This window comes from Notolabrus celidotus, chromosome 1, assembly GCF_009762535.1.
Source record: "Notolabrus celidotus isolate fNotCel1 chromosome 1, fNotCel1.pri, whole genome shotgun sequence".
NCBI classification, from domain to species: Eukaryota; Metazoa; Chordata; class Actinopteri; order Labriformes; family Labridae; genus Notolabrus; species Notolabrus celidotus.
The window spans coordinates 21,226,310-21,254,306 of NC_048272.1; the positions used below are offsets into that span (position 1 = coordinate 21,226,310).

Below are 27,997 nucleotides of genomic sequence, written 5' to 3' on the forward strand. Positions count from 1 at the left end.
CCTTATACCCCCCTTTATAAATCAACACAATTTATTTATAAATCACTATAAAGTCACAAACAATCAAGAACCTAATAAATTTGCCAACTTTAAAGAAAATCAGATCACTCTAGACATAACAAACAACTCTAACGTTCAAATCCAAGTCAACTAAAATCAGACTAAACCAACACCACAACAAACCATAAATGATCAATTAGGTCAATATTGCTTTATCAATCAATCAAACAATTTAATCGATCAGTCCATTGCCAAGCTTCCTCTTTAAGTGATACAAACACATTTTATTGACTCAAAGCAAAGAAAGGATCCCACTTATTGCAACATCAAACAGAAGAAGACACCTATAGCCCATCTGCGCAAATAGGCCAAATGTGTATCAACTATTAATGAGTGTATGCACAAATAGGTAACGCAGACATGTGTTTGCAAGAGTTTGTAGACAAAACCGCACTAGCCTGTTTAGTTGAATTCCGGACGCGATGAGCCTTTCATCCGCAAGCCCCTGCAGTGTGAAGCACAGTCAACTCTCTTTTCGTCTGTTGTTTGAGGATCCAGATCCCATCTCCTGAATCGTCCCCAATTCTCATACATCACAGAACAAGACAAAACAAAAGTTCAGCAAATTATTATCATCTAGATCATTAAACAATTTTATGAAAAATTTCACATATTATTTATATTTGGTATTTTTTTTTTATTAAAACAGAAACAAATCTATGATATTACTCTCCTTATATTTCTTAGTTTCTTTTTTATTTTATTTATTTTATTATACTTTATTTTTTTTATTTTTCTACGAATGATTTATCTTTTCAAAATCTAAAAAAGGTTATTTTAAAGTGGGCACTCAAATGCCCTCCCTTCTGTCATTCAGCTGAGGGGAGCACACATGCACTTCACAGGCATGGAGAAGAAAAGAAAAAAGGGGGGGGGGTGGGAGTGAACCACACACCAACCCTGCAAATCTCTTCGTAGTTTTAGAACGAGAAACATTATTCAGCAAAGAAATTTCTTCCCATTCTTACTTACACATCTTTATTCATGTTTATGTAAACAGAAAGTGTTTCTATGCTTATCTCTTTATTCCTTATTCTTTAGTAAAGACTTATTTAAAGTATACAAACGTCCTCTGACTTATAGGAGGCTCATTTTGTTTAAACTTTAAAAAACGTCCTCTTCATTCTTAGAGGCTTATATATTTTAATATTAAAGAGGCAAATATGTCTCTCTTCATCAACTATTAATTATGTCTTATATGTAATCATAATCTATATGTATTATTTAATAAGATATCAATGTATCAATTACATTCATTCAAAAACATTTCCCAACATTTATACTCAACACAAACACACATAGGACAAACTTTCCCCTTTTTTTTTTTTTTTCTTCCTTGAATAATAACTTATTTAGAGACAAAAATCCTGGGTAACTTTCCTAAATTTAAACATTCATATACAATCTAATTCTAACTTTAACACAACAATTTCTTAATTTTACACAAGACACTAGGAGAGTGTGTGAGAGAGAGAGAGAGAGAGAGAGAGAGAGAGAGAGAGAGAGAGAGAGAGAGAGAGAGATTTTACGTCGTTTTACGACTAACAAACACCCATGATATATGTGCACAAACAAAATTCCTAGCATGCTTCTTCTTGGATCCTTTTCACGTGAATTATATCTATCTCTTACCTTATATTATAATATTCTACTGTTTAAGTTAACTTTTTTTTCTCTATTTCCCTTTTACAAAACATAGTTACTTTGGCCCAGCCTTTCCAAAGGCCAAAGGCTGGGTGAACATTTCACTTGTTTCTTAGGCATACTCAGCCTATTCTCTTTTTACTCTTTATCCTTATCTCTTTTACAAAACATAGTTACTTTGGTCCAGCCTTTCCAAAGGCCAAAGGCTGGATGGTCATTTCACTAGTTTCTCTTTTATCTCTTTTCCTACCGGTTAGTCTGTCAATTTCCTTGAGCTCAAGGTTATAATTCCTTTTTTTAATTTTTAATCACTAATTAGACTCTTTTGTAGCTTAAACGTTCACCTTTTCATTGCTACTATACACATGACTTACTATTAATAAGACTTGGGCCCTGTCTTCAATTAACTTTGCATTGTTTCTTAGTCAACTATTAATTACTAGTTTTTATGCTACAATCATTTTTCCTTTCTTTATTCTCTTTATTATCCTTATAACTTCTTCTTTATTTCTCTTATTCTTTTGATATTTTATCATTACATCTATTCTTTCTTTATTTCCTTATTTAAATAATTTAGACGAAGTTATTCTTCAAACATCAACACATCACAGTATGTCTACAGCCCCAGCACCAAGACCAGAAATGAAAAACATTTACCCTGTCAGTGCTGGAATTGCAGCATCCGCCTGGAGGTCACAACTGATCCTGTTCGTGACGCCAATTTGTCGTATCTTAACAGCCCGTGATGTGTAGATGTAGAACAAACTTCGTGACACTGGCCATCTTGGATAGTAATCAGATTTATTACAATCAAACAGCATCAGCATCAGTAACAAGCATCGCGACTGCTTGGAGGACGACCGGGCCAGATGAAGTCGCCTCGCTTCTATCTTCACGTGCTGGCTTAAATACTATGGAGGTGTACTCAAATTAGAATGAGGGTGTTTTCCTAACACCCCTAAATATGGACTCTTCAACACAAGTTTAACATTAGCTGCTATTTGACTCTTTTTATGAGCGCCTTGTTCTGAGTATTTGACAGAGAAGTCAGCTGTCATTGTCAACCATATATTTGCCTAGGTCAAAGGTGATCTTTTTTAAGCCCTCCTTAGAGACACCTGGAGCCATTGTGCTGTAACACATTCTGTTGGACAAAATTGAGTAAACATGAGATACTTCAATAAGAAAAATCTTACTTGAAATATGTCACAACTTTTAATTGAAACTAGTATGTTAATGATGCAATAATTCTGTATGTTGGATCTCGAGATGTTAACATCAGATAGGAGCGAGGAATCTTCTCCATGTTGTGATTAAAAACAAATGAGAACTTAACATATACAGTTCACAAGATTGTTTATTCAACAAGAAAAAAGGCAGCTCAGTTTAGAGGTGATGATGCATCACAACATCAAGTTGTAGATTTATACAACTCACACTGTACTCAGAGAGAGTAAAGGAACAACGGTCTTTATAAAAGAAAAATGTTTACAACTTCAGAGCACACAGTACTCGCTGTTTTTTCAGACTTCTCCATACGGATCAATACATTTGTTCTTGGTGACCAAGAAAAAGAAGAAAAACAGACCTTACGACAGATCACAAACTTCTGACAAATCACTTAATATTAATGAACTTCAAGATGCAAAAGTTACGACATCAAAAGAAAACTTTGACTCATCATTTTAAATCTTTCAACAGATCAGTTTGAAATATTCAGAAAGTCCAGAAAAAGGACAATTAATGTGATCATTATGATCAGTAACGAGTAACAGATAACACGTTTCTTAAGCATGTACAATGCATATACAGATGTATATGGATATATGTAAATGTTCACACAGGATTATAACAAATATCCAGAGGTAACATTTCTAAAACTTCAACAAGAAGTAAAATAAGTTTGAAAATCAATTGTAAATGCAATAATATTGAGATCATGCAACATGCAAGACCTGAAGTTCTCTCTTTTAACATTGCTGTTTTTTTTTAGTTTTTTGGAAATATCTTTTCCATAGAAAACATACAAAGTACAGCCTTCATTACAAACAGAAGACGTGATAATATCTATCACCTTTCATAGAAATAGGTCCAGAAATCTTTGACCAACGTGGTCATCTCTGTTTGTCTACTAGTAACTTCAGTCTGTACGTGTCTACCAAGCAGGACAATGTTTTTTGATCAGTGTGATCAATAACAAACAGCTGATGACAAATGTAAACAGACATTATACAAACTGTACATCAATGTACAGTCAGGTATAGTTATAATTGCTAATGCAATCAGATTCAGATCATGTAACATGCATGACAAGATGTTCCCTTGTGAAGATATTCTTCAATTAATTTCCTCAGGAAACGTAATGAAAATAAATTTGACACAAAACGGTCTTCTGTAGAAACAGAAGGATATGAATGAAATGTCGTAGAATTCAGTCCAGTAATCTTTGACCAATGTGGTCATGACAGTTTGTCTGGTAGTAACTCCAGTCTGTAGGTGTCTACCACGGCCTCCAGGGGGCACTGTTGACTTGACTCTTCTGTTTAGTGTTGCTGGTCTGGGCTGTGGAGCTCAGAGGTGGGAAGTCGGCATGCTTCTGCTGCTGTCGCTGCTGCTGCAGTCGTGTCAGGACACAAACTGTCATCTCCAGGATGTCTGCTTTCTCCAGCTTGGAGTCTGGCTCCTGTTTGAGGAACTCTGGACCAAGGAGAGACTTGAGCTGCTCAATGCTGCTGTTGATTCGCTCTCTGCGTAACTTCTCCACCTGAGGCTTTCTGAGCTGCAGAAACAAAAAAGAAAGTCGTTAATATACTTATTCGCGAGAGAGGTTTTGACATAAAGGCAAGTACAATCAGTCATTGATAAGTCTTGTTGGATCTTGAATTTACCTTGTGAGTCAGAGTGAGGTGCTCCTGAGAGTTGGTCATTGCTGCAGTGATCGTAGGGGCCATGTCTGGATCTGTGTGCTGTAGAGGTCTCTGTCGAGAGAATCTGATCTCTGCTGGCTTCATCCCTCCTATTTATAGTCCCACATCTCCATATAAATGTGTGGGTCCTGGTCAAGAAGAAGTTTCTCACAGTCTCAGCCAATCAGAGAGCTTGTTGAGACAATACGACATGTGGAGCTAAAATGCCTGGGGGACAATGGATAGATATCAGGGGAACAGGTGGAGGACTAGGGGGGTGATGGAGACACACTCACAGAGCTCTGTGTGGATCTGGGAAAGTGGTGACCTTGTAGAGAGATCAGATCTGCTGCCTAATGTTGGGATCAATGACTTTGACCGAGCACACACTTAGTCAATGTCATTGATTGGTACTCTATTATATACTTCAAGTACCATGAGCGGGAAAAACACAGTTTTACGTTATTGAATGCAGCGCCTAATGAACAACTGAAGAAGAATGGTGCTTTCATGATGCTGAACGTGTGATGTAGAAGAAGCAGATCCTGACTTCTCTGATCATTTGGAGGGAAAGGCTCGCTTTGGCTGGAAGAAGCTTTTTCTTGAAATGTGTCTTCAGATATTGGGGGTGATATTGGTAATCATTTGAATCATATATCCTGAAGAATTTGTACACATTGTCTTATAACTTCATCGATAGTACTTATCTATTTTTTATTTGATTTTACTGTCTTTTTGCCTTTCCTTTATGCCTTAAAGATTGACAGGATTTAATTTCAAAATATGTGGATTCCAAATAAGCAGTTATAAGCACAGAAGGACAACCTATATTTCTTCAATAAAACCAAGATACACAGAGACAAAGCTGACGTTGCAGCTTTGTTTGGCACACATTCCACAGCAGAATGGCCTGTTTGGTATCAATACTTAGTTGTCACACCACCTGGAAAGTTAGAAAAGTTAGACAGCCCATAATGTAAAAAATAATAAGTTCAAATGATAATCATCTAGCACACTCTTCCTAGTTTACAACTTTGCAAAAGTTATTTTATCAGAGGAATTTAAGTTGACCATTTTCTTTTTCTGACCAGCAATGGAGGGTCTGTTTTATTCTCTGTCCCTTCAGGTCAAAGGTCTGGATCTATTGTCCCACAGGGCTCTGTGACTGAGTCTCCTCTGCTTTCCCACACTCTGTCCTTTCAATGATTCCACTGGAGGAACAATAGAAGTGTGCCTTGTTATGCATCACTTAAAATGCAATCCCTGACCTCTGGAGGAGGAACCAAGTTATTGTTAACATTTCTACCCTAAAGTGTCTAAAACTCAAAAACTTCACCTTCAGAAAAAATGCAAAGAGAAGAATGCAATTTGATTCTAGTGTCTGCTGAATTTCAACACATTGACACTCTTTCAACTTCGTGATTACTAATACTTGAATTTTTGCATCGAGAGTGGCACAGTATCCCCAAATAGCAATATGACATACTGGAGGAGAACATGCAGAAACTCACAACAGCTGTAATTAATAGTCTGGTAGATTACAACTTATATTGATTACTCAACTCTTCCTAAGTTCATGTTCTTTTTAAAAAATAATGTAAACTTATTCTTTCTTTGAATTACTCGCAGACTGAAAAACACTGCATCTTTTTGTTCTCCTACCAGGTTTTCGTTTCCTCAGTTAGAAAATTTAAATGAGCATATTTGAAGAGCAAGTGAAGAAGCTAGAAAAAATGTGGTTTATGATAACACAAAAATGTTCTTATAAACCGAACACAAACCTTTGAATAGTAGAACCACTAACTTTCTCCAGAGCCATAAACTCTTGTGAAATGTACTTATTTTAATTCACCACCAAACAATTATCTCAACATAATCACATTTATATCTCTAAATATTGGAACAATGGTGCATACTGGAGACAGTTAAATAGAAATTAAAAAAGGTGACACGAGAACAGGAAGTTTGCAGTTTGCTGAGTTTGTTAGTGCTCCAAGGCACAACCGGTACTGTAAGTGATGATAGGTCCAGATTAAGGTGATGATAGAGATGATCAAAACATGAAAGTACAATAAAATGACCCTCAGGTGGATAATGATGTTTTCAATCATCACTAAAGACAAAATTTATAAATTAGAGTGAGATGTCAGCACAATGATGCAATTGACCACAGATAACTTAAAGCTAATACCGCCAATGCATCTTGTTCTAAAAATACATGGTGTGCAGAGTTACGCATAAAAGGAAAGTTCTGACATTTACCAACATTTTATTAGAAGAGTATGAACATTTGGATTTAATGACAGTTCCCTGATTAGTATTCAAGTGTGCAATTTGGGGAAAATATGCATAAAGTCAGTATAAGTGTTTTAAAACATAACATCATTTAATTCAAAGAAAACGTATGCCTGAGGTTCTGCTTCCTAATGCTGGGATTAATGACTCTGTCTGAGCTTCCTCTCACATTGTGTATCCTAAGTTTGCTGGTGTAAACACGCCATATTAAGTATTAAATATTAATCTGGTCAAAAGAATTGAACTGTAAGCAATTTACTGTATTTTTATTTAAATATAGAAATACTTACATTAGAAATGTAAGGTATTTAAAACAAAATAAAAGCTAAATCATATTTTCCACATTTGCTTGATCTAAGATGAAGTCACACTGGTGTCCAGATGTAGCAGGTGTGTCTCGTTCTGTCTTATGACTTGTAGTTCGTGTGAGTAGAGAGTAGCCTCCAGTTTCCCACACAGTCTTTGCATGATGTGGCCGGTTCACAAAAAGAGACTTTGAAAGGAGCTGGAGGGAAAGAGCACCATTGATGCCCTCCATTATTAGAGACTGTGTTTAGATAAATAAAGATATACAGCAAGCATAAGCAAGCATACGAATGGCATCTTCTTTAGATTTGGACTGTAGAATTTTTTTAATTTACACAGAAAAGAGTCTTTCTCTGTGTTTTTTAGGATCGGTAAAGTCAGGTCTGTAAATAGGGTGGGAGGTTGAGACATATGTTTCCTGAAGTGTGCCAAATCCCTCTGGCATAGCCTGCTACTAGTGTGGTTAAGGATGCTAATTAAAGGACGTAATTCTTTAGGGCTTTCCAGCGCTATGTCCACTGACACGTTTACCATGATTGCCTGTAGGGCCTAATAGTTTTAACTTCATTTTTTAAATTAAATCACAGGATTTTAATCAGTAATATCCTAAATCTTTTAGGTCAGCTGTAATCTTTTTACCAATATCTTTATCATACATGTAAGTAATTTCAAAGACCAGATTAAAAACATACACAAAAAAATAACCTCCTGCTCCAACAGATCAACTTACAATAGTTTAAGAAATATTGATGCTGCATTTTATTTGTTTTAACAAAGTTTAAACTTTGACCATTATAAACCAAATACTACTATAGTACCTCCAACTTCGGTCACTTACAGACATAGTTTGTGATCTTTTGTCCCATTGGGGCTCTGTGTGATTTATTATAATTTCTTCTCACTGTTTGTAAGAGACTTATTATTTTTTAAACACTTACTACTTACTCCAAATTTCACATTCCAATCTGCAGCATCAAATAATCAGAGGCACAAGTCTCCGCTTGGTTTTGATGACTTAAGGTGACCCACTGCATTATGTATATGTATATATTTTTTTTATCAATGATATACAGTCAAATTGACATGGATCTCGTAGAATTAGAAATGGACCATTGAACTTTAAAAAACATATCCAATTTTGTCGTTCTGTTATATTATGTGAAAATATACTGAAGCACTGTTCCAATGACAAAGAGAGCGTGTGGAGTCTGGACTTTATCGTCCCAACGTCAACAAATAAAAGAGAAACACAAACAACAGATGATTGGGTTTTTTGTTGTTTATTGATACAATTCAATGGCAAAGAATGTCACTTCAAACTAGAAGTATGTTCATGTGATGATACATCACAACAATAACTTGGTGAAGTCACCAAGACACACTGTACTCACACAGAGTAGAGGAGTAACCGTCTTTACAAAAGACAGGCATCAGTACGAGTTAAATCATAACTCAGTCTTGAATTAAACATAGTTTAACATGAATAACATCTGCACTTTACAACAAGAGTGCAGAAATACTGATCCTAGAACAGATCATGTGAGGTTTATCAAAAAGTGATATGAGTAGATTCAAACAGAGTTCAATCATGTTATCTTCAAAAGAGATAAAGTAGCACAGCTGTCTCAGATAGCATAAAGTGGAGAAGATCACCTTTCAGAGTGAAAGATTAAGCATAATGATCCTGGGATCAATGATTACAGTTAAAACCACAAGTTCAAGAGGATTTTCACTCATTGTCCACACAGTGGACATCTCAAATATCAAAATGATAAATAATGATACGGATCATTTCACTTCATACCACTAGAATGTGATATTAAGTTGTGAACTTTGACCTGTCGCAGGCAGTTTTTCCTCAGGAATGTTTTTTTCTTACAAGACAGTATAAACACAGATTGTCTTCTGTAAAATCAGAAGAAAGTGTCTGCTAAATTTAACAAAAAAAATTATGTCCAAGTTATGGACAGCTTATTGATCAGTATGATCAATAATAATCAAAATGTAACCAATGTTACAACTTCCTGCATATAGAGTTCAGACAGGTTTAACATAAATTGCAGTGCAATCAGTAACTGTTCATGCAACATGCATGACAAGATAATCAGTGTTCTTAATTGAACAAAGTACCCATTATAAAACTTCAAAGAATTCAGTCCAGTAATCTTTGACCAATGTGGTCATGTCAGTTTGTCTGGTACTAACTCCAGTCTGTAGGTGTCTACCACGGCCTCCAGGGGGCGCTGTTGTCTGGACTCTTCTCTTTGGTGTTTCTGGTCTGGATTGTGGAGCTCAGAGGAGAGAAGTCAGCCTCTCTCAGGTTCTTCTCAGAGTAAGACTGCATCTTGTTGAAGTGGTTCAGCAGTCTCCTCTGGGACTTCATGTTCACCTGCTCCCTGGACAGGAAGTGTGTGGCCTCTTGGACACACCTGGAGTATCCCTGATTGACAGCTGCTGAGTTCACAGCTTGATTCCTCTGCTGCAGTCGTCTCAGGACGCAAACTGTCATCTCCAGGATGTCTGCTTTCTCCAGCTTGGAGTCTGGCTCCTTTTTGAGGAACTCTGGACCCAGGAGAGACTTGAGCTGCTCAATGCTGCTGTTGATTCGCTCTCTGCGTAACTTCTCCACCTGAGGCTTTCTGAGCTGCAGAAACAAAAAAGAAAGACGTTAATATACTTATTCTGGAGAGAGGTTTTGGCACAAAGACAATCTGTCATTGATAAGATTGAAGTCTTGTTGGATCTTGAATTTACCTTGTGAGTCAGTGTGAGGTGCTCCTGAGAGTTGGTCATTGCTGCAGTGATTGTAGGAGCCATATCTGGATCTGTGTGCTGTAGAGGTCTCTGTCAAGAGAATCTGATCTCTGCTGGTTTCATCCCTCCTATATATAGTCCCACATCTCCATATGAATGTGTGGGTCCTGGTCGAGAAGAAGTTTCTCACAGTCTCAGCCAATCAGAGAGCTTGTTGGCATAATGAAAGATTACACGCATCGAATGGTTTTATTGGTAAGAGGTCAATGGTTAGATCTCAGGGGAGCAGGTGGAGGACTGGGGGGTGATGGAGACACACTCACAGGGCTCTTGTGTGGATCTGGGAAAGTGCTGACCCTGTAGAAAGATCAGATCTGCTGCCTGATGCTGGGATCAATGACTTTGAGCACACGTGGGAGAATGACACTTAAGTAAATGTATTATTTCTTACACCAATGGGTTTACACTAATTAATGATTGATTAACAATATGGTCTGATACAATTTACCTAAATAATCAGAAGGTATTAACCAGTTTTTCTTTGATAGTTGTCACAAAAAGTTGAATTTCCTTTATTACATTAGAACATTGCCATGCCACTGTCCAGATGTTTAACCACTTCAGACTTGTACCTTTTCATTTTGTGGGTAGAGAGTTGGTCGCAGTTTCCCACACTGACACCCTACCCACTGTGGTCCATGGACAACAAAGGGGACTCTGAATGGGGCTTTTGTGGCTGATGTCGGATGTGTGTTGTAGTGAAACAGATCCTGACATCACCAACCATCTGGATGGAAAGATCTATTTATTTTTCAGTCTGTAAAGTTTGAATCAAGATAAAGTATATCAAGAAATGTGAAGAACTTTAAATCAAACATGTTTTTCTTTTTTAACCTTCACTTGATGGAAGTTAAATCTATGTAGATGTAATGCAGGAGGTTGAAGCATCTGTTTCCTGAAGTGTGCCAAATCCCTTTGGAGAGATATTCTGCTGCTGGGGTTAGGAAGGGGGGTTGTTTATCATCCAAAACTATGTCCTCCAGACTATACCCACTTCTCCCATTTGAATTGAAGCATGTGCCCAAATCCAGGGGAACATATTTGGGATTGCATTTGGTTTGCAGTTCATTCGTTTATAAATAATTTTCAATATTGTTACAATCAAGGAGATACAACATTTGAATAACTGAGGTCAAAATAGGTTGTGATCAGATAAATCCTTTATACACTGATGTCAGCTCTCAAACTTGCGTTAAGTCATATTTTTGCAACAAGAAACTGACCTCTGCCTGTGAAGTATAAATATTAAAGGCCTGTTTTTTCTGAACACAAACTGCAGGTAGACTTGAGGTGATGGTGCAAATACACAAGTGAAATGCTTAACCGTATAAATTCTGAATAGAACAAGGCTTTCTTTATATCCTTATCCAAAATAAATGATTTAAAGAGACCAAAAGACCCAACTTTCAGATATGGCAAATAATAAAATAAGCTGAAATGCAGGGCAGTTTTCTTAACAATTTAGGAGTTGTGCATTCTAGGAGCCAAAGTCTCTTTTAATCTCTGTCCCTTTGGGTCAAAGGTCTGGATCTATTGTCCCGCAGCGCTCTGAGTGAGCTTCCTCTGCTTTCCCACACTCTGTCCTTTCACTGCTTTCACTGGAGGAACAATAGAAGTGTGCCTTATTATGCATCGCACTAGATACAATGACTGAGCTTTTTTAAATGAAACCTGGTTAATTGATAACTTTTTATAGGGAAACACTTAGAAGTGAAAGTTGTAATAAAATCATGGGTTAGAAAAAGTTTCTTTGAAAGTGCATTTACTTGATTAGTTTGTTGACTTTCCTTAACCCTTCTGAGGGTCAATTTGACCCTGAACATAACAATGTTCAGGGTCAGATTGAGCCTTTTCAAAGTTCAAAAATAAAAACAAATTGTTAGTTGTTTTTTTCGGTATGAAACTTCTTCTACTTGCCTTAATTAGCGTAATCAACATTAAAATAAAAATGGTTCTTTTCACATATTTGCAACCCCCCCTGCATGTTTATATTGCATAGATACTGTTTGTGGGTCAATTTGACCCGGCAGTCAAAGTGGAGGCTAAAAAGGGTCAGGAGTGTCAAATACTAATTGTTTCTTTGCAACTGTGTGACATATTTCACCCCAATCACTCACAAATGCACACACGCACCCACACACGCACACACGCATACTCTCTCCCTATCTCTTGACCTCATCTGTAAAGTGCGAGTATGCAGGTGTTGGCATGACTTTTGACCAACCTGCACTGAGGACATTAATAATGTTTGCTCCAGTTTGGTTCTGGCTTTGTTTGCTTGAGTTGGTTCTGGTTCTGTTTGCTTGAGTTTGGTTCTGGTTCTGTTTGCTTGAGTTTGGTTCTGGTTGTGTTTGCTTGAGTTTGGTTCTGGTTCTGTTTGCTTGAGTTTGGTTCTTGTTGTGTTTGCTTGAGTTTGGTTCTGGTTGTGTTTGCTTGAGTTGGTTCTGGTTCTGTTAACTTGAGTCTGGTTCTGGTTTTGGTTCTGTTTGCTTGAGTTGGTTCTTGATGTGTTTGCTTGTTTTGTTCTTGTTCTGTTTGCTTGAGTTTGGTTCTGGTTCTGTTTGCTTGAGTTTGAGTTTGGTTCTGGTTCTGTTCTGTAGATATGTTTGCAGTTTTTTGTTAAATTGTGCAATAAAAAAGTTTGATTAAAATACTAAACAAAAGTTAGAATGGTTTTGTAACAGAATAAATGCACAAAATTGGGCAATTATAAGGCTTCTCATAAAAACATTATACGTAAAACGGTTTTCAACACAAACCATTAGTTTTTGCAAAGTTAAGGTAAAATATACGGCTTCAAAATACCTCTCTGAAAAGAGCCGAACTTCCCATCACTGCAGCTGAGGAGGGAAAAAACATACAGATTCTCTGCAAGGGAGTACTACCAACATTATACTCTGTATCTACACAGCTTTACAAAATGAGCAGCAGAAGTAATCAGGTGATAACCCTGGCACTCCTCTTTGATCATGACAGTGAAAGAGAGGATGGTGTGTCTGAAGGTGAAGACCATCTTGTGGTCAATTCTGAGTCTGATGATTATGATTATGAACCAGATGAGGAAACAGATATTCATATTCCTCCAAGCAGACATTCACATCAAAAATGGGGAAATACAGCAATCTTCATCCCAAGTATACGTCAGGCAAAACTGTCTACAGAAAACATTATAAAGACAGAGCCACTAGGATAGCAGTGACTCGTGTAACAGACATCAAGTCAGCTTTTGAGCAGGTCATGATAAATAGTAAATGGTAAATGGACATGTACTCATATATCTCTTTTCCAGTCTTCTGACCACTCAAAGCTCTTTTACATTACTCGCTCACCCAATGAGGGTAGAGGCTGCTATAGTAAGGGACCATCAGTATTAGCTAATCTTAATCTAGACATTCAGTACAATCAAGAAGAAGTTTCAAAAAGTAAAATTAAATTAAATTAAATTGAATTAAATTAAATAAGATAAAAATACAATTGAGATATATACAATGTTACAAATTGAATTTATCATGAATACACAAAAAATAACTTTAGCAAATTTGTATGTAAATAGTTAACTGTATAATAGTATAATATTTCAACCTTAACTGAAATTAAAAAACTGACTTTCTTGTTAAAGCTTACAGTAATATATAAAAGTTTTGAATGAAGTAAGAGTTGTAAATGAACAGTTACCATGTAGGCTAATGTTTGACGAAATTATTAAAAAAAACAATGACGAGACAGGAAAATTTCAGTTTAGTAATGTGTGTATTTGAAAGGCAAAAGATCCTGATGGAGTAAGAGTAAAACTCCATCTAGAGGTGATGACACATCACAACAGCAGCTTGTAGATTTGTACAAGACACACTGTACTCACAGAGAGTAAAGGATCAACCGTCTTTATAAAAGACAAACAATACACAATATGTTAAAATGCAGTACTTACTGTACTGTGGGATTATTTTCTTTTTGAACAAAAGAAAATAATGATCTTAAAACAGATAATCTCATACACCGTAATCACTGAATAAAGCTGATTATTGACGTGTAAAAAGTCACTGAAAATGTGACAATATAAAGTAAACCCTTTACAATAAAAGGATGAACCATTAAAGGATGGGCTGCAAATATTAACAAACATCACAAAACGATGTCATGAAAGAAACCTTTCATGAAAAAAAGGAAAAACATTTGAATCTTAGAACGGATCAAGTGAGCTATACTCCATTATGACAATATGTCAATAAATGTAAAGATCAGTATGATCACTAACAATCAAAGGATAACAGATGTTCACAAAACATCTAAACCCTAAACATTAGTATAGAGGAGGTACAATAATGACTGTGATCATACAACATGCATGATATGATGTTCTTTCTCTGGATTCAAAAGATATTGTTGCTGTTTGCTCATTTGGAAATATAAATATTTTTCCAAAATGACATAAAAACAACTTTCTGTAAATACAGAATGAATGATTAAAAGAATTTCAATGAATTCAGTCCAGTAATCTTTGACCAATGTGGTCATGTCAGTTTGTCTGGTACTAACTCCAGTCTGTAGGTGTCTACCACAGCCTCCAGGGGGCGCTGTTGACTGGACTCTTCTCTTTGCTGATGCTGGTCTGGACTGTGGAGCTCAGACGAGAGAAGTCAGTGTCTCTCAAGTTCCTCTCAGAGCAAGACTGCATCTTGTTGAAGTGGTTCAGCAGTCTCCTCTGCGTAACTTCTTCACCTGAGGCTTTCTGAGCTGCAGAAACAAAAAAGAAAGACGTTAATATACTTATTCTGGAGAGAGGTTTTGGCATAAAGACAATCTGTATTGATAAGATTGAAGTCTTGTTGGATCTTAAATTTACCATGTGAGTGAGAGTGAGGTGCTCCTGAGAGTTGGTCATTGCTGCAGTGATTGTAGGAGCGATGTCTGGATCTGTGTGCTGTTGAGGTCTCTGTCAAGAGAATCTGATCTCTGCTGGTTTCATCCCTCCTATTTATAGTCCCACATCTCCATCTGAATGTGTGGGTCCTGGTCGAGAAGAAGTTTCTCACAGTCTCAGCCAATCAGAGACTTTAGAGACACATAATAGACTACACACGCCAAATGGTTTTATTGGTGTGAGAGCAATGGTTAGATTTCAGAGGACCAGATGGTGGTCTTGGGTGTCACCACTTAGCGGCTAGGAAAGTGGTGACCCTGTAGAGAAAGCAGACCTACTGCCTGATGCTGGGATCAATGACTTTGACTGTACACATGCTCATCATCTCACCCCAGACATGGGGGACTGGCAGATTTTCCTAGAGTTAAAGTAATAGTTGAAATTATGCTAAGTAATCGTGTCTCATTTTTGTCCTGCAATTACCACCATAGCGCTATTTCAGTAAAGCCGTTATTTAGTGCATAATTTGTATATATGGGTCGGACCCTCATCTTTTAAAAAACATATCACCTGATGAAGCCCAGTGGGTCTAAACGATTTGATTCAAGGAACATTTTTTGCGGTATTGAGTGAGTGTGCAGGTTTACCACCCTTTTCTGGACACTGACTTTGAATTGTCATCAATCTGGTGCACCTTGATGTGCTTTGAACCATCCTCTCTGAGCTCCTGTTTTTATTTCCTGTTTTCCATAATAAAGTCAATGCTCATACTCTACTTTTGACTTCATTCTTAATTTTCAAAAGGATAGAAATAGCTTTCCTGGGTGATAAAAGAAAATCTACACACACTTTTTGTCCTTTTCAAACTATAGATGAATGCTCAGGCTCCTCTTTGCATCTTGTCCTGTGTTTGGACATGTGTCCCGCAGTCAGCCTGGGTAGAAAGTTGGTCTCAGTTTCCCACACTGGCTCTCTGAATGCTGGGGTCAATGAAAAACAAAAGGACTCTGAATAATGCTTTTGTGACACTGCACATGTGTTGCAGGGGAAACTAGAGCCTAATGTCACCAACCATCTGGAGGGAAAGGACACAAGTAGCCTGCTGAGGAATTTTTAAAAGTCTGAACCAGTTTTTAATTCTAAATTTTTCCTTCAAGAAAAGTGAAAAGTATAGTCACTTTGATTAGACTTTATGTGTATCTTATCATGTAATCAAAATTGTGCTCTAGTATCATTAAAGTTGTTTGAATGTCAGCTCTGTGGAAAGTGTGGGAGGTTGAAGCAGCTGTTTCCTGAAGTGTGCCAAGTCCTTTTTGCTGTTGCTCAGACTGTAGATACTTACATTGGACTCCAACCACATCCGTGTCCAGTCCATCTCTGATCGTCTACGATTCTCCTCCTCCTCTCCTTATCCCTCTTGTCTTTCTGGTCCTCTGAAAACCTCTGACCTGTTGCTCAGTCCTGGCTCAGCTCATCAATACGGTGTGTTGTTGTAGTTAAGTGAAATATGATCTGGTGATAACACATAGTGTTTTATTCTGAAAATTAACCAGATGTTTTCATTTTGTTTTGGTGCCTGACTTCCTGTCCCGCTCCATCTGCTCTGTTGAGATTGATGCTCGTGCTCTGGCATCTGGCAAAAATAGAAGTCTTGTGTCTCTGATCCGGAGGGCTCTGACCTGCCGGATCAGGGACGCAGCTGGAACGCAACGGAGTGGATCCAGAGGAAGTTAACACATTGACTAGACTAGAAACTGATCAGATCTGGTGCAGTTATGGATGGGAGACTGACGGAATTTGGTCGTTATCATGACAAACTTTCCAGTTTCCCAAACCTTTTCCATTATTTAAAGACATTTGAATGTTCCAGTTCTTCAAATGCCACAATAACACAAGTATCAGAGGATAAAACATATACATGATAACAAGGTCAAAAGACTCTGCTTGGGGAGCTGCCTTTACATCTCTGTCTCTTCAGGTCAAAGGTCTGGATCTATTGTCCCACAGCGCTCTGTGAGTGAGTCTCCTCTGCTTTCCCACACTCTGTCCTTTCAATGCTTTCTCTGGAGGAAGAATAGAAGTGTGCCTTGTTATGCATTACACCAGATACATCTGACCGTTTGAAGAAGAATGTGATTGGCCTCGGAATGTAATACAAAACTGACACAGACTGACAAAGTGTGCTCACGTTACTTACAGCTCTCCTCAATTTAAACACACAGCAGCACATTATTCCTTTCAGCCTGAGGCAAACTATGTTACCCAAACATCTAGACTTCTAAAATATGAGCCAATGACAACACAGAACCACTTTGTCATAGCTAATTAAAATCTCTTTATTACAATCACATATACATCATCATATTCCAAAAAGCTTGCTGTTGTGAAAAGTACCCTTGCACAGACAGATGGAGGTGGTGTTGCAGACTGGATGGAGGGATTGTCAGATGGACTATAAGTAGTGTAGAGTTCCCCCAGCAGCAAGTGTCTCCGCTCCAGTGTGCTTTTAATTTCACATCATATGAGGACAGCAGCACTATTTTCAGCTCTCTGTGTCCTTGTGTAACGTAAGCAAAGAGAGTGAAGTAGGGGGAGGCGGGTGAGAAGGAAAAAAAAAACTCTTTCTCCGTCATCCATTATTCAGACCGTTTGAGTCACAGTCGAGAGAAGGAAAAAAAAAGTGAAAACACACAGGGTGGAGGTTTGATTTCACTTCTCATTCCAAGTGTTTTCAACAGACTTTTACGTGAATCATCTTATGCTCTATCTTCTTCAGAGTCAGTTCAAAAGATGGATATCAGTGTTATCTCTGCGTGTCCAGCACAAACAAAACAGCACATAGTCCTGCCAACTCCACTGCTCCCACTTTTTATTCTAAAAATGTGAAAGAAAGACATCTTTTTCAGGCCAAGAATTTCTGAAATCTTTGTACCCATCAATCATCTGACACGTCTCGCCTCTATGCTCCACTTTAGAAAATATTTCAGGACTTCCAATGCATCTTATATAAATCTGTAAGATAAATATGAGGGCCAAGGCTTTCTCCTTCTTTGTCTACCAGATGATAGCTGATGGATTGCACAGAGATTGCACTTCAACCAGTTTGAGTCTGATTTTACTTCAGCTTTTTATATGCTTTTTTCATAGCAGTCACTTTGAGTTGACATCGTGGTAAAAGCAAAGTGCCACACTGACCATAAAGACTAAAAAGCTAGCCAGCATGTCAGGAATCAGCAATCAAAAATAATGTCACCATTTGAAATTAAATTATTTAAACTCTGCTTTTCCAACTTTGACTAATTAAAATGTCTCTCATTTAAAAAAGTCCTTCCTTAAACTTATTTTTATAAGGGAGAAAGCGTATCAATCAGCTTTCTCTTTATTGTGCTTCGGTCGCTTCATGAGTCATATTGGACTGGTGACTGATCTGTAACATGTAAACCCTTTGAAAACCCTTATTTTTCTCTGTCCAAAATGCTTCATTTCAGCAATCTCTGGAAGCTTCCCCCACTGTTGCCATCTCTGAGTTCAACCGTGTTCCTCAATTTAAAAAACACATGATTAAATATGGACCTCAAATCTTACAGAAAGTTTCAAAAGGGTTGGTGTTTCGCATTGTGCTTTTTTTGGAAGATTCACCGATCCTTGACGCACGATTTCGGCAAAACTTGTCTGTCTTGTGTAATCCTTGCGTGACTTTTTGAAATCACTCAGAGCAGCCTGTGGTACCTCAGAATTTGAAACTTTGCCCCGGTTCAGTATCGACATCCAATATTTAAACTTAATATTCGTTGGTCAAATATGAAAAAGCGTAATGCCACCTCTTAAACTTTGAATTTGAGATGTTTTTATATTTTTGGGGATATTTTTGACAACTGTTGGATTGCTTTCTTGTAAGTTTAACTTAGACATAGTGCAATCAGGAAAGCTGAATCCCATCTAGCACTACAATGTTTACATAAATATTTCAATATTGTTGATAGTTTGCTTTATCACCATTCCCAGGAGAACTAAACACATTCCCATGATTCTTAGTGTTTAAAAATTCAATAAAGTAAATGTACGAATGCTAACATGCTCCATTAAAATCATAAACTTTGCAGGATAATGTTGACATTGTACTTTTGAGCATAGAACTAGCTCACAGTACGAATGGCATTGTAAACACCCTGGAAGCATCTCAGATCTGGACACACAGAGATAAAATGATATATGAAACATGACTCTGAAGAAGGCACAGAACAACATGATTGTTCAGGATACCTTAGTGTTTCTTAAAGCATTAGCGTGTCAGTGATCCAACCAATAATTCATGGATCCCACATTTAACATTCAGAACAAACTGAGCCACTTTCCATGAATTTCAACAATATTGTGAGTGTTAAACATACTAATACTACAAATGTAAATCTCTGTGCTGTATATACAGCCTCCATAAAACAGCTATAAACCTACAGAACCACATGATAAACCACTGGAGGCGTCTGATGGCATCAGCATGTCCTGATACTGTCGCAAGTCCAACCTCGTCTGCACCTTCTGACAAAATCAATATGTACATGTCATAATGACACAAAACAACAGTAAAGTTCAATTTAGCCATTTAAAGAGACAATAATATTCACATTTTGTGTTCACTCTTTTAAAAAAAATGGAAAATTAAAGTTTCACCAACTTCTAAATAAATTAACTAGATTAAAGGTTCTAAAGATCATAAAAACTTTTCACATTAGTTTTATAACCATCACAAGAAAAATATTGAAATATGTCCAACACAATGACAATAAATTGATTTTTTTCCTCCGTAAATCACTGATAGTTTATAAAGAAAACATCGATACACACTATCGCTCTATCTACAGTCGTTCAACTGGCCTCAGTCCCTGGTACAGAAAGGTAGGGAAACTTTTTGTATAAAAAATGATGTGCAAAAAGTTGATCTCTTAGGTCCCTCAAATGGAAAACAATGGAAAGAAATGATGGAAATATCTACATGACCTTTGTTCTTTCCATTTTGGATTCTAGGATGACGTGCACTTCTAGCGACTCGTCACTCTTGTGCATCTGTGATTTAAAACCAGTTACTGCATTCGACGGAAACATGACAGGTAGTGCACAGAACTCTGCCATTATCATATTAAAACTAGTTTGAGGTATTATTGCACATTTTCCCAAACTGCAGAACTGTAATTAGCAGATTTCAGATGTACTCACACTGTATCTGCTTTAAGTGGAATGTCAACATCACTGATTTGAGCTCTCTCTGTCCAACCTTACAGATGCTGCAGCTGTCTGGACAACACTAAGCTGACTTGAGGTGTAGCTTCTTTTATTCAAAATGATCTCCACACAGTCAATGCATCACTGTAGGTTTCAATAAACATGCATAAGCTGATACCTGGGTAGGTAGATCTGTAAACATCCTGCCAAAAGTACAGACAGATGCAGGAACAGGAAGCCATGAACCATGAGGGGCCAATAATGGTACGCTGCATTCACGCCATGTCAGCAGAACAGTAAGAGTGAAAAAAAAAATCCTGTTATGAAAGTGTTCACATTATGGTGCTTTCAGACAACCAGCTGCTGCAGCTGCACTGCCCCTCAGCAATGTTGATGTTCTGCAATTTGACTGGTTGGCTGCAGGGAGCCGTGGGCTAGCCCACTGAATCACGTTGCTGCTATCATCCACTCTGATCTCATTAAACAGCTGTAAAGAGTGGGAAGTACATGAAAATAAAGGAGTAGTTATTTATAAATAAAATAGCTAGTTTGGATAAGTAATATTGTAACCAGGATGAAGTGGCCCAAACTAGACATTTTTAATAGGGATGCACAAAAGAATTGCCATTATATTGATGTAAGCTGGTTAAAGTTAAAAAAGTATATTATAAGTATAGGCAATATTAAAGATACCTCTGATAAGTACAGGCATTAAGTATGTGCATGCCATGACAGCTTAGGCGTGCCAACAATGAGCTTAAAATGTCAGCTGTATGGAAATATTTGTTTTATTTATTAAGTGCTGGAAACAGAAAGCCCAATCGTACAAGTTTCTGTCAGCAGCCTTTACTTCAGTCAATAAACAGGACTAAGAAATGTAGCCTATAATGAAAATAATAGATATTTAACGTAGAATCAAATGTTTGTTTTGTTTTACATCTGTGTCTAAAACAAATAGACTGAACATAACGGTATTTGTATCGGCCATAGAAGTTTGAAGATATCGGCATATCAGATGTCGGCAAAATCCAATATTGTGCATCCCTGACTTGCAATTGCTGCAAAGAAAGCTCAGTCTTCATCCTAAATTGCTGTGCATGTTCATAAGAGCTAAAATAAGCATTCAGTTATAATTTCCAGCTGATATGATAAACTTACTGATGAGTGTTTTGGTTCACATCCATTTTGTTGGAATGTAAATCTCCTGTTTTACTAATCTGAGTTATTGCAGCAGTAGTGTTTTTAAATTCGTAACTGCAAGTGGTGGTGACAAAGGATGTTATGAAGCCACTATTTTAAAAGATGTTTAAACAGAAATTTTAATTCTGAGTAGTTTGAGAGTCTAAAGGTTTGAAAAATCTCAGAAAACAAGTTTCAATTAAATTCATGGGCATCATTTCCTGAGCTGCAAACAAGTCCAGTGAATGATATGACGTGAATGTAGCGTACCGTCCTTCTAGGTGACACATATATTTATGTTATGATTTAAATCCTCTGCAGACCTCCGTGGCACATTTCCCTCACCAGCGCTCCCACAAATCAGTACTTGAATTGTAAACAGAGTTTCTATAAAAACCGTTCAGGATTTGGTATCAAATCTAAGTTATCATTGTCTGCATCGCTACAGTTGATGTGTTCTGTGGCCCTGATGTAAAAGTAGTTGTCTATCATTAGTGCACATCCAAGTACGTCACGCAGAACGATATTGCTCCCTGAAATCTCAGGGTCTATTTTAGTGTTGGAGTCCAAGCTCAAACGTTTGTAATTTTGTTAAAGACTTCTTTGTGTAATAATTGTAGCGTATGATGTAGCATGAAACACATGATGCAAACATACGCGCTCATCTGACCTTGTTTGGTTGTTTGTCATTAGAAGCGTCATGCACTGACACACATTTTGTCTGGAGTGCTGTACAGTGGTGACACACCCACACATAAAGCTATCAGTTGAGGTGATAACAGTGAGGTTTTCTCTCTTACGCACATTCATTAAAGGAACAGTCAAACATTTTCATAGATCATCATGCCCTCTGTCTTTCCTAGAGTCATATGAAAAGCAGGGTGTCAGTTTTGTCTTTGTGCATCAAGTACAGAATTGTTGAGGATGGTGGATATTGAAATGTCTAAAAATATGCAATTTAAGAGGATATTTTTTTCCACTTAACCATTTCTGTACCTGACACACAAAGATTAAGCTCAGATCTGTCTTCCCATGTGACTCTTGAGAAGAAAGGACCGGAAGATTTACTAAAAATGCATGGTTAGCTTCACACCACACACACACACACTCACGCACAGAGTTACTGATAAAAGTGTGTCCATGCAGTTAGACAGTGGTGACTGTGAGCAGGGAGCTGGGACACATTATGTCCTCATGGTTGTCCAGCCTTGTCCCATGAGTCAGGAGCTCCTCTACTGTTGTCCAGTCATCCAGCAGCTTCCTATTCCTCAGACGACTCAGCTTCCTCTGACTCATCTCAAGGACAGTGTTGCACCGCCCATCTGTAAAAGCTCCACCTCCTCTACTGTCCAGCAAACTTCCATCTCCCATAGAGGCTCCTCCCCCTCCCATGATGGGTCCCCCCCTGCTGCTGGCCTCCCGTATAGTAATTCCTCTAGCCTGCATCTGCTGCTGTTTCTGCTCACGGGCCAACAGGAAGTGTTCCCTCCTTTCCGTTCGACTCCAGTAACGACCCATCAGCATGTCAGTGTTGGTCTCCTCATCTGTGCTCATCCCGCTGCGTTCATCTGCCAGCTGGGATGCCCGGTCTCTCAGAAGTTGGCTCCTGGAGACCCTTGAGGTTGCGCTGGGTTTGGGGCTTGGCTCAATTTTTGGCTGCAGAACAGAGCTGGGATTGGGGCTTAGGCCTACGTTTATGTGTCCCTTCTTTGCATCCCACCCAGTAGCACAGTTAACCCCTGTGTGGCCTTCCAGGGTGCTGTAGAGACCTCTGCCTCCCCCAACACCCTGGGTCTGACGAGTGGCAGGTTTAGGCCAGGTGTCATTGACATCTCCAGCCTGAGGAGGATGGACCAAACTCTGGAGGTGTTGCTGCTCTCTTGCTCTGCATCTCCCCAGCTCCTGCTGCCTTTCTCTATCCATCTCCTCCTGAATCTGAGCATCTCTCTCCCTCTCAAGCTCTTTCTCCTTCTGCATTTGCCTTTTTTGTTCCAGTTCTCGTTCGATCTCTCTGTCCCTTTCTGTTACCAATGGTTCAGGGATCAGGCGTCTTTCTTGTGAGTGCCAGAAATCATGGTGAGCAACCTGGCTGTTTTGCTGGCTGTCATAGCATCTCTCATGGATGATGGCACCCATGGCATGCCCTAGAGCAGTGGGGTGTTGTTGGGGAGAGACAGCCAAGCCAGCAGGGTGGGATGTCATCATACCTGCCACTAGCTCACCTTCCTCTGGCAGACCAAGCGGCAGGACATTGCAAGGCGCTACACCTCCACACTGGTGCATGGTGGCTGCACAGTAGGACGGGGAAGCTGGATGGCTGGCCCGGCGACGATACTCCTGAGGAGGAGGTCGATGGTGAAGTGTTCGGCTTCTCCGTAGCATCCCCATTGAACTGGAGGCCTCGTGGTGTGGCTGCATGGGTACCATTGGTCTCCGGTGGCTAGAGGGAGTGCTGCAGGTGGAGAGGACTGGTGCGGCCATTCGTGAAACTGCAGCATGAGAGGGGTTGAAGAGGGCTCCACTGCTGGAGCTATGACGGTTAAGACAGGGACGATCAGCTTTATGGAACTGGACCGATGAAACCCTGGAAATCAAAACAGAGAAGTCAGTCAGCAGCACTACAACAACAAATTTGATAATACAGATGTTCAGAAGTAAGGAGCTGGTTTCATGGAGGCAAACTTTAACTGCACAAATAAGTTAATTTCAAAAAGACATTTTACCACATCTTCTTGAAAACGGCCTCAAATACGGTCACATATTATCATATACTATACTGTACATCTAGTCTTATCATATACTATACTGTACATCTAGTCTGTCATATTGAATAGGCATTCATCCAACTAGTTTCTACCTGAAGAGTCCTCGGGGTGGGAGGTCCATGACGGGCTCAGCAGCCTCCTCCATCCCGAGTTGCAGGCGCTGGCACTGAGGCTGCATGGTGAGCGCCTCAGGGATAGCCTCCAGCAGCTCACGGTGGCTCTTGGGGCAGCTGTCCCGCCTCTCCCGCCTCTCACAGGGTTCACCCTGATGTTGCAGTCTGGCATTGTACAGCCGCATTCGCTTCTCCAGCAGCCTCTGGAAGTGTCTGAACTCCCCGGTGCTCACGCTGTAAAAGCCTGAGTCGCTGAGCTCAGAGGAGATAAAAGACTCCGAGGATGGAGAGCCCCCTCCGAAACCCCCACAACCCCCTGGTGCAAGGGCCCCATGAGAATGGCAGTCCTCCAGGCCTCCTTCTTCAGTTTCCAGTCCTGAGAGGTCTCCCTGGTGAAGGGAGCCATCTGTCCAGCCCAGGCCACTATCCAGCTCATGATGGAGGGGCAGGAACCCCATCGGCTTCTCAAGCATGAAGTCCTCATCGTCAGTCTGCAATAACAAGCACTCTCAGTCCAAGGTCATTCAAACAAGTACATCCACTATTTTACATGTTGTCTACATGTGGAACCTCACATTCTGCCTCAAGACTGAGTAGTGGTGAATAAATGTCACATACTGGAGGGTAGAATTCAGTGATGGATGAAGACTCTTTGTCTTTTTAAGTAGTCTTTGATAAGATGTTTCATGATCATTATTTTGGTTTCATTCTTTATTTAATTTAGGCAAGAAGTTTGGCTTACATGGATGTTGTGTAAGGCCATCAATATCTTGGATTATACCTATGAATAGACCAAACCAGCAATGTAGTGTGCACCTTATGTCCACTGCGCAGTACAGCTTAGTCCAACTCTGCTTGCTTCAGATACCATATGCTATTCTTTCATCTATGCAGGTGATGATTTTACCAACAAATCTCCATGACCAATTGGTAGTCTGCGAGGTTATGACTCCTTTTTCTAGTATAGACTCGACTCACTTGGGACCAGGACTGAAGTGATGTCTATAAATGTAAAAGGTACAATCCAACACTGCTTCCAATTGAAGCCATTTGAGTCCATTTAGTCTTAATAACATCATGTAGAGGGGGGTCATGAGGCTGTCTCTGTCCATGCTGTCTGATGTCTTGCATTAACCCCAAGCCTGTTTCTAAGCATGTAAACTGAAAAGAGGGGAAAAAACTGATATAAAATATTATTATAGTATAATTTGAAATAAATACTCAGTGGGTTTTTGAAACAGATGGCCATTGTAGTTATAAGCAAACATAAACAGGAAGAAACAGTGCATCTGTTGTGGACTATTTTCGGCTGCAGATGAATCCAGATTTGCTCTTCCAGTATTTCTGGAAGTAGGAGGGTGTCTGTGTGCGTGTGTGTGGAATTGAGTCAAAACAAACTACACTGTGTTCATAGTTGCGAAGAAACAATCCGTGAAAAAGTGTGACTCATTGATGTTTTTGGTAGGGTTTTTTTTTTGACGACAGTGGATTTCAGTGACACTGAGAAATAATGTGTCAAGCTTTACTCAGACAACACATCAGGAACAGGATCAGCGTGTTGCCAGTTTTAGTCTGCCCGTGAGGTGTAATGACTGAAAAAGTGTTTGGAAATCATTCAGACTTCAAACTACTTCATTTATTTTGCAATGTGCACTATCAAATTCAATTTGTTTTCGATAGAGCGATGAAAAGCACTTTCATAACTGCTTACTCTGACAACATAACAGGGAAAAAGGTATTAATGCTACAGTGTGCAGTATTTAGTGGCATCTAGCCGAACAGACTTTATAGAAATGTTTAAATTAGTGTGTAATCACTGGAATATAAAAGTATTTATGTTTTTAGGTAACTTAGAATCAGACTTATGTCTGCATAGGAGCGGGTCCCTAGGAGAGAGCACGCAAATTAGTCCAGTTGCGCATGTTTATGTATTTAGAGGATGGCCACCAAGAATGAAACAGTTCAGGTTGGAAGACGAAGAGGAAGAGAGTTTAATGTGTGCAAAATAATTTATTTTGATTCAAGTTTCTGATGGCAAAAACTTGACCAAATCACGCTCCTATCATGCATCACAGGAGCTTCTTGGAGGCCACTGTAGCTTCACCAACAGGAGGGATGAGCAGGGGAGCGCTTCAATCTGACCGCTAGATGTCTCTAAATATTCCCATTTATACGCACTGTGCCTTTAATTGAGTTTTATGGAGAATCTTATTTTATCAGCACAGAAAATCGACAGTTTGAGGTAAGATGTTATTTTGCGTACCTGGCTGTGGAAGCCATTTGGTTCTTCCAAATTTGTATTGCAGCATCCCATCAGGCAGTTCTGTCCCTTCAGTGCCCCTCGACCAGTCAGCTCTGGATCCTGAGGCAACATGATACGAGAAAAGAAAATGAAAAACAACTCAAAGTGTCTGTTTGTCTAAGGGTGCTCCAGTCAGTTGTGGGCTGAACATCCACTGTGAAAGCACTCTTATATTGAATGTGCCAACTTGCAAGCTCTGCTGGACCGTACATGAAAATGGAAAGATTTGTTTATCTAGCTGCTTTTTCAGCCACCATACATTCTAGTGGGTCATGTTTGTTTAGTGCAGCGTGTGTAATGTTAAGGTTAAGTCTGTTTGTCTGTGATAAACCACATGACAGAGCTACTGAGCTTTATCTCATGATCATATGGATCATCCATGAATCCTGCCTAAGTGCTAGAACTGAATGTCTGCTGAAGCCAGAGTGTATTCAAGTACATTTCTTTGATGTATTTTAATAGGGACATTCGATATTTTTGGACTGAGTGTGTGTCTCACCTGATGAACCATGTCCACAGTGTCATGTGGTGAGCTGGACAGGTAACTGTACCGTCCTGCATCACAGTGATCTTGTGGCAGAGACAGGTGGCTGTAAAAATGTCTGACAGAAAACAAGAACACAACATTTTTAATTTCCAATATTTTTGTAATCCTTCACAAAAAATACATTGTCAGTGTAGACCCTATGTAGCATAGTTTTGACGATGACAAAATAATAAAATGTGGACCTGAAATATAAGAGGATATCTTAAATACTGTCCATTTATAAAAGTTTAGCAAATCTGAAGACTGTCACTGTTAAAACTGACCCCATCTAACCAAATGTTATCTGATCTGAGTATCATCAATTGTTTTTCTTTTTAGGATAACGAAAGCAAAAAAAACCCTCTCAGATCTTTGCAATTCCTTGTTTTTTACTTTTCCATTGTTGTTAAATTGAAAATGAACAAATATGGTGTAAGTACCTTTCCTGGTAGGAGGGGCTGGATGCATTTAGCCCTGCCCCCATTGGCGGGAGGGGCAGGTTAAGGTGCTGCAGGTTGAGGGGGAGAGTCTCCCACGCACCCCTGTCTCCGTCACTGGCACGCCCTCTCTGACCCTTTATCTGCAGTGTGATTGGACGCTGACTGGCTGCCAGGATCCTCAGAGCATCTCGCTGACTCAGGTTTGCTAGACTCCGCCCATTTAACTGAGCCAAACAGACCAAAGGAGAGACTCAATGAAATACAAGCATGTATAACCCATCATGCTGAACAGCAACAGAACCTTTTTTGGAGTTTGGTGAATATATGGTTTTTAATTGTTTGTTTGTCAAAAAACTCTTATTCTTAGTTACAACAAAAGAACAAAGGTAAGCAGTTTCTTCAGTTTCTCTGGAACAGAGCACACATTACTTGTGTGGTTATACCAAGAATATCACCAAGAGAATAAGCATTATGAGTCATACATTTTTCTGCATAACAGGAAAACGCCTCAAACAAACTTTAATTTCACTTTTTTAAAAACACTGTCACAGAATCAGACATTTTAA

The 27,997-nt window shown here is 38.9% G+C and overlaps 4 protein-coding genes across 4 annotated transcripts in view; 1 reads left to right on the plus strand and 3 right to left on the minus strand.

Moving 5' to 3' along the window:
- Positions 1-27,997, plus strand: part of atrip (ATR interacting protein) — a 99,110-nt gene that overhangs the window by 44,029 nt on the left and 27,084 nt on the right. The window lies entirely within an intron of this gene.
- On the minus strand, positions 4,205-4,715 carry LOC117811449 (transcription factor HES-5-like). The gene is made up of 2 exons (XM_034681723.1): positions 4,593-4,715; positions 4,205-4,483 (listed from the first exon to the last, which is right to left on the minus strand). Exons 1-2 carry the CDS (start codon positions 4,713-4,715, stop codon positions 4,205-4,207), a joined length of 402 nt encoding a protein of 133 aa, XP_034537614.1.
- On the minus strand, positions 9,433-10,088 carry LOC117811390 (transcription factor HES-5-like). Its single transcript, XM_034681641.1, is given in 2 exon segments — positions 9,433-9,855; positions 9,966-10,088. Coding segments are annotated over 2 exon segments (546 nt in total).
- On the minus strand, positions 17,203-27,718 carry LOC117811374. The gene is made up of 5 exons (XM_034681619.1): positions 27,432-27,718; positions 26,965-27,067; positions 26,427-26,525; positions 24,143-24,654; positions 17,203-23,869 (listed from the first exon to the last, which is right to left on the minus strand). Exons 1-5 carry the CDS (start codon positions 27,473-27,475, stop codon positions 22,432-22,434), a joined length of 2,196 nt encoding a protein of 731 aa, XP_034537510.1. The 5' UTR covers positions 27,476-27,718; the 3' UTR covers positions 17,203-22,431.

Excerpts from the sequence above, each read along its gene's own strand:
- LOC117811374 (XM_034681619.1), bottom strand. The coding sequence starts at position 27,475 with ATGGGGGCAGGGCTAAATGCATCCAGCCCCTCCTACCAGGAAAG. Across the intron at positions 27,068-27,431 it reads AGCCCCTCCTACCAGGAAAG|ACATTTTTACAGCCACCTGT; the intron begins GTACTTACACCA and ends GTTTTCTGTCAG. Across the intron at positions 23,870-24,142 it reads CCACCCCGAGGACTCTTCAG|GGTTTCATCGGTCCAGTTCC; the intron begins GTAGAAACTAGT and ends TTTGATTTCCAG.
- LOC117811449 (XM_034681723.1), bottom strand. The coding sequence starts at position 4,715 with ATGAAGCCAGCAGAGATCAGATTCTCTCGACAGAGACCTCTACAGCAC. Across the intron at positions 4,484-4,592 it reads ACCTCACTCTGACTCACAAG|CTCAGAAAGCCTCAGGTGGA; the intron begins GTAAATTCAAGA and ends TTGTTTCTGCAG.